We start from the raw sequence: 10,864 nt of genomic DNA, 5'->3' as shown, positions 1-10,864 counted from the left end.
GTGTATGACATAAGTAATAATTTTTTATTTTTTATATTTATGAAAATAGCTATATTAACCTTTATAGAGTTAAACACTTTATTTATTTTTTATTTTTTCTATCTCACCTTCCGTATTTCCCATTATCTCTCAACTAGTAAGAGCACTTTGCCTAACCATTGCATCACCTTCTCCCACTGTCAATCAACACCACTATCATTAGTATCTACATGTATTGGGTGTCACTGAGGAGAATTGGAGAATATTGTTGTGGTGTCACTGCTGGAAAAATGACTTTTAGCGGCGTTTTAAAAACGCCGCTATATGTATGAAAAACGCCGCTAATTCCTTTAGTGACGCTTATCGCCAAACGTCGAGGACGCGGCCGTCGCTATAAGTTTATGACGCTTTTAAAACGTCGTAAAATTAGTATAGGCGGCGTTTTTTAAAAAACGCCGCTAAATGCGATAAATAATAATAAAATGACGTCATCCAATATTTAGCGACGTTTTTAAAACGCCGTGATAGATTTTTTTATTTTAAAAAAATGTCCGTTGGCACTGTCGTGGCGTTTTGAAAAAACGCCGTTATAGCTCTTTTTTTAAAAAAAAAATTGTTCTGAATCTGTTATATTTAACTAAAAAACATACCTGTAATAAAGCTGAAAAATAACAATAATATGAATAAAATTTTACAGCTACTTCAATATATTGACTAAATAAAATTACATGATTGTGTCTAAACCAAAATCAAACAAACACAATCAAAAAATAAAAAGAAAAAATAGGTTAAGTCATTTGCTTGCACATGCAGATGCAATGGAATAGTCAAGCATATTACACATCATTACACTGCAGAATAGGGATTCGTATTCAATTAATCATAATAGGTTCATGTACAACAAAGACAATTTTGAGCAGGATACATTCCCAAATCCCAGTCAACACAAAGGAATGCAGAGAGCCCGGTGAACAGTGGCGCTGACACCTCCAACTTCTTCATATAATTTGTAATTTTCTGCATCATAATCCTTCACCTTTATCATAAAATGAAATTTAGTAAACCAAAGCAAAGAAGAATTGAGCATGATGCCCAGTAGTTTAAATGGGAAAATCAAGAAAAAGAATCCCTAATGCAGGTCAAAGGCATTTGCATAGTAATTGAGAGAGAGAGAGAGAGAGAGAGAGAGAGAGAGAGACTTATGAATTAAGAGGAATAGGATCACAATCTATGTTTAGACAAATTTTCAACTCTGTGATAAAAAATAATACAAGGAAATCAAACATAAAATTAATAATAAATCTGGATGAAATAAGGATATCAAAATGCAGCGAATTTATCCCAAAAAAAGAAAGAAAGAAAGGCAAAAAAGAAACAAAAACAATAGTGCAGGAACAAACCACAGAGCCTAGTTGTCTCCTCTCTCTTGGTTTATCTCTCTTATTAGCATGCATGGAAACTCGTGATCAAGCAAGGTGATTTTTTTGTGGATTATTTTGTGCAAGTAGTCAACCGACTATCCCTCTTAAATTTGTTAGAAAGAAAGAAGGAACAGCCAGCCTATAGCATGCCAAGCTGGCTTCACTCACTAAGAACCCTAGATTTGAGTAGTGTCCATATAAAGGAAAGTCGAGCATTATTTACAAATGAACGGCATTGTCAAGTTAGTCGAAGCTCATGTTCACAAGTACATAGCTCCTAAATCTGGTTAGATGCAATAAATTTTGCAAAAAAATTTCACTTCCAACATTATCACAGTCCAAATGTGTTCCACATAAAATCCTCACATGAGTACTGCCACTCATCAGATTGTATCATACAACCTTCATAACTTATAATGTAATTCAAATTGGAACTTCAAATGGTGTAGAACAACATGTAATTCAGAAAGAACTGATCTGTCTGCTCTTAACAGTTAAATATTTAGACATTGTAGACAATAAAAATGTAAAACATAATTGACAAGGCAAATAAGCATACCAGAACTTTTGCACTTCCGAAGTCACAAAGCTTAACCTGATGGGTGAGAGGATCAACCTGCGAATAAACAGACAGCAGGTTAAGATAAACACTCCAACTCAGTCAAGAAAGCAGATATAGAATAACATACCAGAAGATTTTGAGGCTTCACGTCCCTATGGCAAACCCCAGGAACAGTATGAATATAAGCCAGCCCCCTAAATATCTGACAAGTATTTTCAACTTTTATCAGGCTAAGGGGAAATAAAAGAGTAACAAAGAATATATATATATATATATTCAAACCTGATATGTATAAAGTTTGACATAGATGAGCGGCATCCTCTGATTTGCATTGCTGTAATGCTTCAGAACGCGGTACATAGTCTCAGGGACATATTCCATGACCAAATTCAAGAAAAGCTCGTCTTTACTTGTTGTAGAAAAGAAACAGTGCTTCAAAGAAACCACATTTGGGTGATCCATCAAACGCATTAACTGCAGCTCACGATTTTTGTACCGCCTGTCCTGCAAGACCTTTTTGATGGCCATAGTTTCTCCAGTTTCCAAGCATTTTGCCTGAATGAAAGTGATATTAAATCATCATCGATACTGGAATTACTGAAGTTCAAATAAAACTCAGATTACATTACCTGAAAAACAATTCCAAATGATCCAGTACCCACTACACGCTCAGCCATGTAACTAATGGTCTGCAAAAGGCATTATAAATCAACAGCTTAGCTTCCCAAGTTGCAGGAATTACCCAAAAATAAAATAAAATAAAATAAAAGACATTCACTTGTGAATCTCCTCAGAAGTTCAACCTTCAGACTACATAAAAAAAATTTCAATGTCTCAATGCTTAGGTCTAAAGAGGACATGTAACTCTGCAAAAACAACAAATTCCCTAGGAAGTAGATAAATTATTAATAAATTTAAACCTTTTACAAGAATTAACAGTGGATAGTTTATGTACACCCAAAAGAAATAAAATACAAGCGGCTTATTACATACTTAACAATAATAGCCACTAGAACTGGAATATTAAATAAATGTAGCCCTCACCCGTTTAGGCTCGCCATTTTTTCCACCAATTGTAGTGGAAATAATGTGACCAGTGACTTGATCATTTCCCTCAATTACAGCAGGTGTCATTTCCTACAATGTGAACCAAATTGGATGATTATTACAAGCACAGACTACCATAACTGACGATGAAATCAATCACATCCTCTACAACTTCTTATAAAATAAATATATATAAAAAATAAATAAATCCTTTACAAGGACCCTGATGATGATGATGATACCACAAAGAACAAAGTATGTAATCTAACTAGCATCAACAATCAAACATGATTACCATAATTGAACAGATTACTTCAAAAGCAAATGAAGTTCCGAGAAATGAATCTAACTGAAGCAATGAGCGAAGATCTAAAGAAGTACGCTAAGGAAAAGCAAAATGATATGACCATAGCTTTGAAGAAAGCATCAAATGGCACAATCTACCCAATCTAAGCAATAGGTTGATTAGATTATTACAAAGGGCAACAATAAAAGCAACAAAGAAGAAAGACTGGTCAGACCCAATCTACCCCAAAAATCTATAGATATACACTCACTTTTTTTGTCCATCTCTCCAGACTCTTGCAGCAGCCTGCATGAGTCAAAAAATAATAATAATAACAATAAAAGACAAAAACACAGAAGCCATGGAAAAACAATAGGGTTATTTCTTTTTTGAAACACGTCAAGGTCCTGTATGAAAATTTAGGGAAAGTAATTACTTGTTTGTCATTGGCAGGATTCCAATCAGGGTCAAATAAGACCAGTCGATTCCCACCTATCAAATTGAGGCCACAACCACTAGCCTTGCCGCTCAAGAGAAAGACAAACTCTTCCTGACAGATGTAAATTGAACTTGTTTCATCAAGTCAGCTCACATAGTTGCATATTCAATTAATGGACCAAAAATTATGTACCTTAGATGGATCATTAAAGCGGTTCACCAACTTTTTCCTTTTACTGATTGATGTAGTTCCATCAAGCCATAGGAACAGATATCTTCTCTCCCGACACAATTAAGCAAAAGGTCCAATGTCTGACGAATTAAAACTAAGTTATTTAACACCAAACAAAACCAAAAATAATAATAATAATAATAATAATAATAATAATAATAATAATAATCTTATGGGAAAAGAAGTGCCACAAGTAATTTCTTGATGGACAGGAAACATAACCAGACAACTTGCATAGCAGTAAACATTCTCATAAGCGCAAAAAAAAAAAAAAAAAATCAATTTCACTATGAGAACATTTTTCTGAGTTCTTTTTTGGGAGCGCGAAAACTACAGCATCCAAATAGTTCCCACATGGCTGCAGCTTCTAAGAACTATGTGTTTTGTGTGAGACAAAAAGCTAAGGCAACAATACATTGTTTGATTTGTACTTCAGACTAACCAGTTACTTCAGTTGGCAAGAATCAATCTAAGAACTACCTGTGTGTAGTTTGAGACCAAGACAATTCGATCATCTGTTCTCTGGTACAGCTGGGAGAGAAACTGGGCTAAGACATGCATTTTTCCAGATAATTCAACCCAAACCCCCTCGCCACCAGTCCAAGATCCAGATCTAACAGAACAGATAGAACTCCAAGATATCAAAAATATTGGAAAAGAATTTCAGAAATGTAAACCAAAGAAAATATGGAAGCAATGACTTACCTTCCAGAGAACATTTCTGGAGGGAAAAAGCGCAAACAGTCCTCAAATCAGGTGAATAAAAAAAAAAATTAGACATCAAAAGCAGGAGATCACCCCTTAATCATCAAAACGCAGTATAACATTTATTAACACCAACAAATCAACATGTTCACAGCTCTATTTAAGAGTGCCCCCTTCAGCCAAGTGAATAACAAAATGAAATTCATTATCCTAAAATGAATGCAATTAGATTATCACCTCTGACTCTGTTAGTTTCCGAAGCAAGCTTCCCAGAGAGCTCGAATGAAGGTTTTTGCTGCAAATCACAGTTAACTTATAAGCCAACAGAATGCATGCAGAAACATCAAATCTATCCAAACAAATACATGCAATATGATAAAGTTGAAAACTCAGAGAAATGAAATAAAAAAATAAAAAAACATTTAAGGCTAATCTTTGCCCCTGCAGATGTCCTATCTTATGGACGAAAAAATTATTCAAATAATCAAATAATGCTACAACTTATAGCAGGTAGCAGACCCAAAAAAATATTACCTTCTCCTTTTCTTGCAGGGCATCTTCAGCGGCCTTCATTTTAGCTACTGAATCATCATCACCATTCCTGCTCAAGTGAATAAACTTCTAATCAGAAACTGTATCAACAGAAAAACAACCAAACAAAGGTACATTAATGATAAAACAGAGCCCCCAATAAGAACCAACTACCCAGTCGAAATGGTCTTAAAAAAGGCAACAAAACAAGGAACAAAGAGTTATTACACATTATTAGATATCATGTGTGCTTCCCCGTGAGCAATAAATCAAACTGGTGACTGAAATTTCTAATCAGTTACGCAGGCCCACAAGAGCAATAGATCAAACTGACAAATGATTTTCTTTTTTCTTTCCTTATTCTTTTCTGGTACAGAATAAAATTATTTTCTATGCCAACAGAGAAAGATAAGAAATAGTTGTTTTAATGAAGGAGATGAAAATGAGGAGGCATGAAAATTTAGGGAAAAGAGAAGAATGCACTCAGCATGTGACAACAATTAAATTCTTTTTTTCCTTTTTCTTGGGTACAAAGACAACTAGAGAAGATTAATATGAAGGTCACCAGTAACATCTTTGACTGCAAACATTCCTCTGCAGTGCGGCCCCCCTTCCTCCCCCCCCCCCCCCCCAAAAAAAAAAAAGGTGGCCCCATGAGCATAGACGGCAAGGAATTTGTTTATTAAGGTGGGCCCATGGGCATAGACAGCAAGGAATTAATTTAGAAAGTAAACAAATAACAAGGGACAACAACCAATAAATAAATGAAGAAACTCATCTCAGTCATTGCACTACGCACTGAAGAATATTTTTCTAACAAAGGAGATTTACAGACCTGCCCCACTGCACGGAGAATGCTCTTCTGAACTCTAATATCTTTCTCAACTTCAACTCCTAGGATTCTCTGTACATGATACATAAATGTTTGTTTTTTAATTAAGATCACAATATGGATGTATAAATATGTATAGAGATCTAACCAGCTGCTATGAACAAAAGAAATTGTTGTGTGGGATCCAGCCCTATAATATTATAGCGTCCTGGTTTCTTGCCTTTGTCCTTTCCACCAGCAGAACCAGACTCTGATGGTCCACTGACACGAGCAGAGCAAAGCATTGCGGTCAGTACGGCATCATGTCGCCTATGAGCAGCAGCCACTGCCCCTGGGGGAACATCACAAACAAGATCGCCACTCACAACCTGCAGAAGCATAAAGAATTAATAGCCATAAATTCCAACAGAACCATAATGCACAAAAGTTGAGAACTCCAACCAAGATATCATGTGCAGTCAGGTAGTGACCAATGGCCCGAAGAGCAACAGTTGTGCCAACATCCTCGGGTACTGCAGCTACCTGCAAATTTTCATTATTTTACAAGTGTTGCACAAAGGCAAATAAATAAATAAGAAAAAGAAGAAATAACAGCTCAACTCTCCTCCCTGAATGATAACCTTCCTCTCTGGTCTTGAGCAAAAGATGCCAACAATTATAGATTTAAACCCCCCATAATCTGCATGGGTTACAGTAGTCCCACCCCATTCATTTAAAATGAAAATTATTTATAAAAAAAAAAACAAAAAATAGCACAAACAATGAAGAGATGATTTTGCAAGAGTACATAGCACGGTACTGAAAGGTGCTAAACCTGAACGGTATTAAAATTTAAAATACAAGATTTTGTTAAAGGCAAGTAGTCCATAAAACATAATATTAACTAATACCTTTTTTGTTGCATGATTGCTATAAAATGAATAAATTGCTAAAATTTATGAAAGAAGTGAATTAACTGTTCAATTTGCCATCATCACCATGAGATGAATTAAACACAATCTTATGATCTTGCAGATTTTAACCTATCTAAACATTCAACCCACATAACAGTTCCAAGAAAGAAAAACAATAGACAAGGCACAACATCCAATTAATATCATGACACTGCTTCCGAAAGAATTAGAAAACCAAATAGCAGTTGTGATGTAGTCCTTCATCAATAGTTGGCTGTTCTTCATAACCACATCGATGACAAATCGAACACAATTTAAACATAGATGAAATCACTGAGATCAATTACTGAAAGCACAATCTAGATCTCATAGTGCAGAGCAACACATCAGTGAAAAACAATTACTGAAATAGAGATGGAATCACTTAGACCAATTTTTCAAAACACTGATCCAAATCATATTGTAAATCATATTGTATATCATATTGTAAATCATATTGTATAAATCACAAACAAACAAAACAACTAACCTCTGATCGAAGAAGCCAAAGAGTTCCAAATCCACGGAGATCAACCACGGAGCTATGCTCAAAATCGAACTTCGATATCGCAATCCCGAGATGAATCACCAACCAGAAGAAGAATCGAAGAAAAATCACCGAGTAAGAGAGTGAAGAAGAATCGACAGCCCGGGCTTAAGACCTATATAGAGCCCTAAACAAAAGTATTCACTAAGAAAAACATTGATCCGAAACAGAGATAAATCACAAACAGAACAACTAACCTCTGATCGAAGAAGACGAATAGTTCCAAATCCATGGAGATAAATCACGGAGCACTGCTCAAAATCGAACTTCGAATTCGAAGAAGAATCACCGAACTGAAGAAGAATCGAAGAAGAATAACTGAGTAAGAGACTGAAGAACAATCGAACCTCTGATAGAAAGAGAGAGCAAGAGATGAGAGAGTGAGCAAGAGAGTGAGTGAGTGACGGCTGTGCTCAAAATAGGGTTTTCAAAATAAAGGTTTGGAGAGACAGGAGGGTGTGGAGAGAGACAGGATTTGGAGGCGGTTTTCAAACGTCTTGATTCACAAAACGGTGCCGTTTTAACTAATAACAAATGCGGCGTTTAAAAAACGCCGTTAATTATTAAAAAAGGTGACGTTTACTAAAACGCCGTTAATTAAACGCCGTTAAATCCCTATTTTCCTGTAGTGTGTAGAGAGGAAAATTTGGTAGTTAGTATAATTATAATTTCATTTTTTGGTATTAGAGAGTATTTGAGTAATTTATTCCTGTTAGGTCTATTGCAAGAAAAATTCTAATAAGGGAGCATTTGTATTCTTCAAAACGTGAGGGGCAAATACATATTTTTGACAAATTTTAGATGTATTTGTAATTTATTTTTATTTTTATTTGGAGAAATATAGAGTGTGCACCTTAAAAAGAAGCATCATAACACACACACACACATACACAAAATTACACATTATGATTGTTTGTTTGTGGTGAAAGTTACAAATATTTATTGTGTATTATGTTACTTTATAGTAATACTTATTATTGATCTAAATATTTCTTGTGTGTATTATGTCAATTTAAGGTAAACGTAATTATTGATCTATGGTATGCCCTCATAAAGTGAAAATTACCAACCATTGTAATTATGTAACAAATTCTGACTATGTTATGAAAGATGTACAATTGTTACAAATTTTTTGTGATGAGAAATATTATGGATCAATTTGAGAAAAAAAGTTATGAATCATTGTAGTATTTGTTCTAGCACATTATAATTTTATAGGTAAATTTCAAATACACTCCCTAAGATTTGATTAAAATACGGATTGCTCCATTTGATTTGAAAGCAGGCACTCGGTCCGTAAAAAAATCCAAACGACCAAATTACTCTTTTTTATTATTATTATTTATTTATTATTTTTGAATAGAAAACACCCTCTCTCTCTCTCTCTCTCTCTCTCTCTCTCTCTCTCTCTCTCTCTCTCTCTCTCTCTCTCTCTCTTTTCACACTTGAAAACCTAACTCTAATAGTGTCTATCGTCATTTATCCAAGCTCTTCTGTTGTGACTCCGCCATACAACAACGACGATGGCGGCGACTACGAGCGGTTTGATTCCTCTGTCATCCACCACCTCCACTAGGGCTTTGATTCCATCGTCGCTATGCCTTTGAGCTCTCCAACGATTCACGACCACGATGCTTACGATTGAGCTCCTCTAGAACCTCCCTAAACCTCTCTACCAACACACCATCCGTCCTCCTTCGCACACCCTCCTCCCTATCCTGCTTCACATCCACCATCATATTGCTTAAGAATAAGAAAGAGGAACCTCATGTACATACCATGTGTAGCGATCCTGGTTTCGACCCTTCTTTCATGTTTTGCAACTTCGACTGGGCAGGTCAGGGATCGAGCTACCCGGTCGGCTCACGGGGGTCCAGGGGGCAGCGCCCTTTGACGAGTCTGAGGGTAGCGCCCTGGCAAGGTCGAGGGGCAACGTCTTCGAAGAAAAAATGCAAAATGCATTCAAAGTTGCTTGTCTGCTCGAGCGGCTGTTTATGCGCTCGAACGGAAAATATTTGGTTCTAGAAGTTTGACCTGTCTGCAAAAGTACTAGAAAGGTATATTCAACGCTCAAGCGGGGCTTTCCACGCTCGAGCGGACCATGTTTATATCAGCTCGTGAATCTAATCTTTCAGATCACTTTTGTATACCTCTCTCTCTCTAAAAACATTTCCTCTCCATTCTCTCTACATTTCCCTACGCCAAATTGGATTGAAACCTTGCTTTCTCGAGATCCATTAAAGTTCTGCCATAGGTTCTTCATCAAAGTTAGTTAACTTCTCGAAGGCTTCGTTGTGTGCGGTGAAGATCGAGTTTCGACACCGTTGATTTTGGGGGTTTCATCTTATTTCTTCTTCAAAACTTGAGGTAGGGATTTTCTTAGAGTTATATATATATTTTTGCAAGATCTAGATGATTTTTGAAATCATCCTTCGATAGCTTTCAAAATTGATTGTTAATTCAAGAAGTTGAGCGATTCTGAAAGTGGGTTTGTCTCTTATTCTTTTAAAATGATCTTATGAGTTTTAATCTTCGTTGATTGAAGAAAAGATGATTTTGGAAAGTTTTCTTTCAAAAAATTTGAATTGTATAGTTTTGGTGAGAAAAACTAAAATTTGGAGATTTTTTTTAAAGGGACTGAAAATCCATGAATGATATTGTTATATTTATTTTGTGTGTCAAAATAAATGGATGCTTGGAAAATTTCTTATCACTACAAGAAATTTCACTTTTGGCAACTAAAATTTTAGTCGCCAAAAGCCTTGTTTTTAGTTGCCAATTACTTTTGGTGACTAATATATTTGTTTGCCCATTTTGTCGCCAACAATTTGTCGGGGAAACAATCAGCGACTAAAATTTTTTGAGTAGCCAAAAATGACCTAATTGGCGACTAAAACTTTAGTCGCCATATATTTTTTAAAAATAATTAAATATATATATTTTTTACTTTTAGTGACTAAATTATTTAGTAACCAATTTGAGCATGTATTTTTGGCAACTAACTATTTGGTAGCCAAAAATTTCACTTTTTGAGAATTGTAGATTAAAAATTTAGTAGCCAAAAATTTTCTTTTTACAATTAGCGACTAAAAGTTTAGTAGCCAAAAGTTTCACTTTTTGACAATTGGCGACAAAAATTTTAGTAGCCAAAAGCCAACCTATGATATTTGTTTAGTCGCCAAAAGGTCTCATTTAATTTTTAAAATTTGTTCTGTAATATGTTTTGCGCCACCTGTAACCTGTACATATACAAAATTATTTATCCATCCATTCATTCCATTCTCAACCATTCAATAAAATTATTTCTCCATAACCTGTAACATTCGATTTTCAACCATGTACAAAACTTAAC

The 10,864-nt window shown here is 35.3% G+C and overlaps 2 protein-coding genes across 7 annotated transcripts; both read right to left on the bottom strand.

Moving 5' to 3' along the window:
• Positions 1–750: 750 nt before the first annotated feature.
• Positions 751–4,725, bottom strand: LOC114259859 (shaggy-related protein kinase iota-like). Of its 6 annotated transcripts, none has more exons than XM_082914876.1 (11): positions 4,671–4,725; positions 4,446–4,578; positions 3,927–4,045; positions 3,732–3,845; positions 3,567–3,601; positions 3,007–3,099; positions 2,592–2,651; positions 2,245–2,517; positions 2,090–2,164; positions 1,960–2,016; positions 751–996 (listed from the first exon to the last, which is right to left on the bottom strand). In XM_082914876.1, exons 6-11 carry the CDS (start codon positions 3,094–3,096, stop codon positions 871–873), a joined length of 681 nt encoding a protein of 226 aa, XP_082771002.1. In that variant the 5' UTR covers positions 3,097–3,099; positions 3,567–3,601; positions 3,732–3,845; positions 3,927–4,045; positions 4,446–4,578; positions 4,671–4,725; the 3' UTR covers positions 751–870. The 6 variants fall into 6 exon arrangements, with proteins under 6 accessions (XP_082771002.1, XP_082771006.1, XP_082771004.1 ...); XM_082914880.1 differs by having other exon boundaries at positions 751–1,015; positions 4,671–4,705; XM_082914878.1 differs by lacking the exon at positions 3,927–4,045.
• Positions 4,726–4,769: 44 nt separating this feature from the next.
• On the bottom strand, positions 4,770–9,248 carry LOC114299961 (uncharacterized). Its single transcript, XM_082911372.1, has 8 exons — positions 9,114–9,248; positions 7,710–7,919; positions 7,456–7,524; positions 6,475–6,555; positions 6,182–6,401; positions 6,037–6,095; positions 5,205–5,271; positions 4,770–4,965 (listed from the first exon to the last, which is right to left on the bottom strand). The coding sequence occupies exons 1-7, from the start codon at positions 9,246–9,248 to the stop codon at positions 5,263–5,265; spliced, it is 783 nt and encodes a 260-aa protein (XP_082767498.1). The 3' UTR covers positions 4,770–4,965; positions 5,205–5,262.
• Between the last annotated feature and the right edge of the window lie 1,616 nt (positions 9,249–10,864).

Source organism: Camellia sinensis, chromosome 2 (genome assembly GCF_055761805.1).
Source record: "Camellia sinensis isolate YWXY chromosome 2, ASM5576180v1, whole genome shotgun sequence".
Lineage (NCBI taxonomy): Eukaryota > Viridiplantae > Streptophyta > Magnoliopsida > Ericales > Theaceae > Camellia > Camellia sinensis.
Note: the sequence above shows the minus strand (reverse complement) of the source record. Positions and strands in the feature narration are given on the sequence as shown.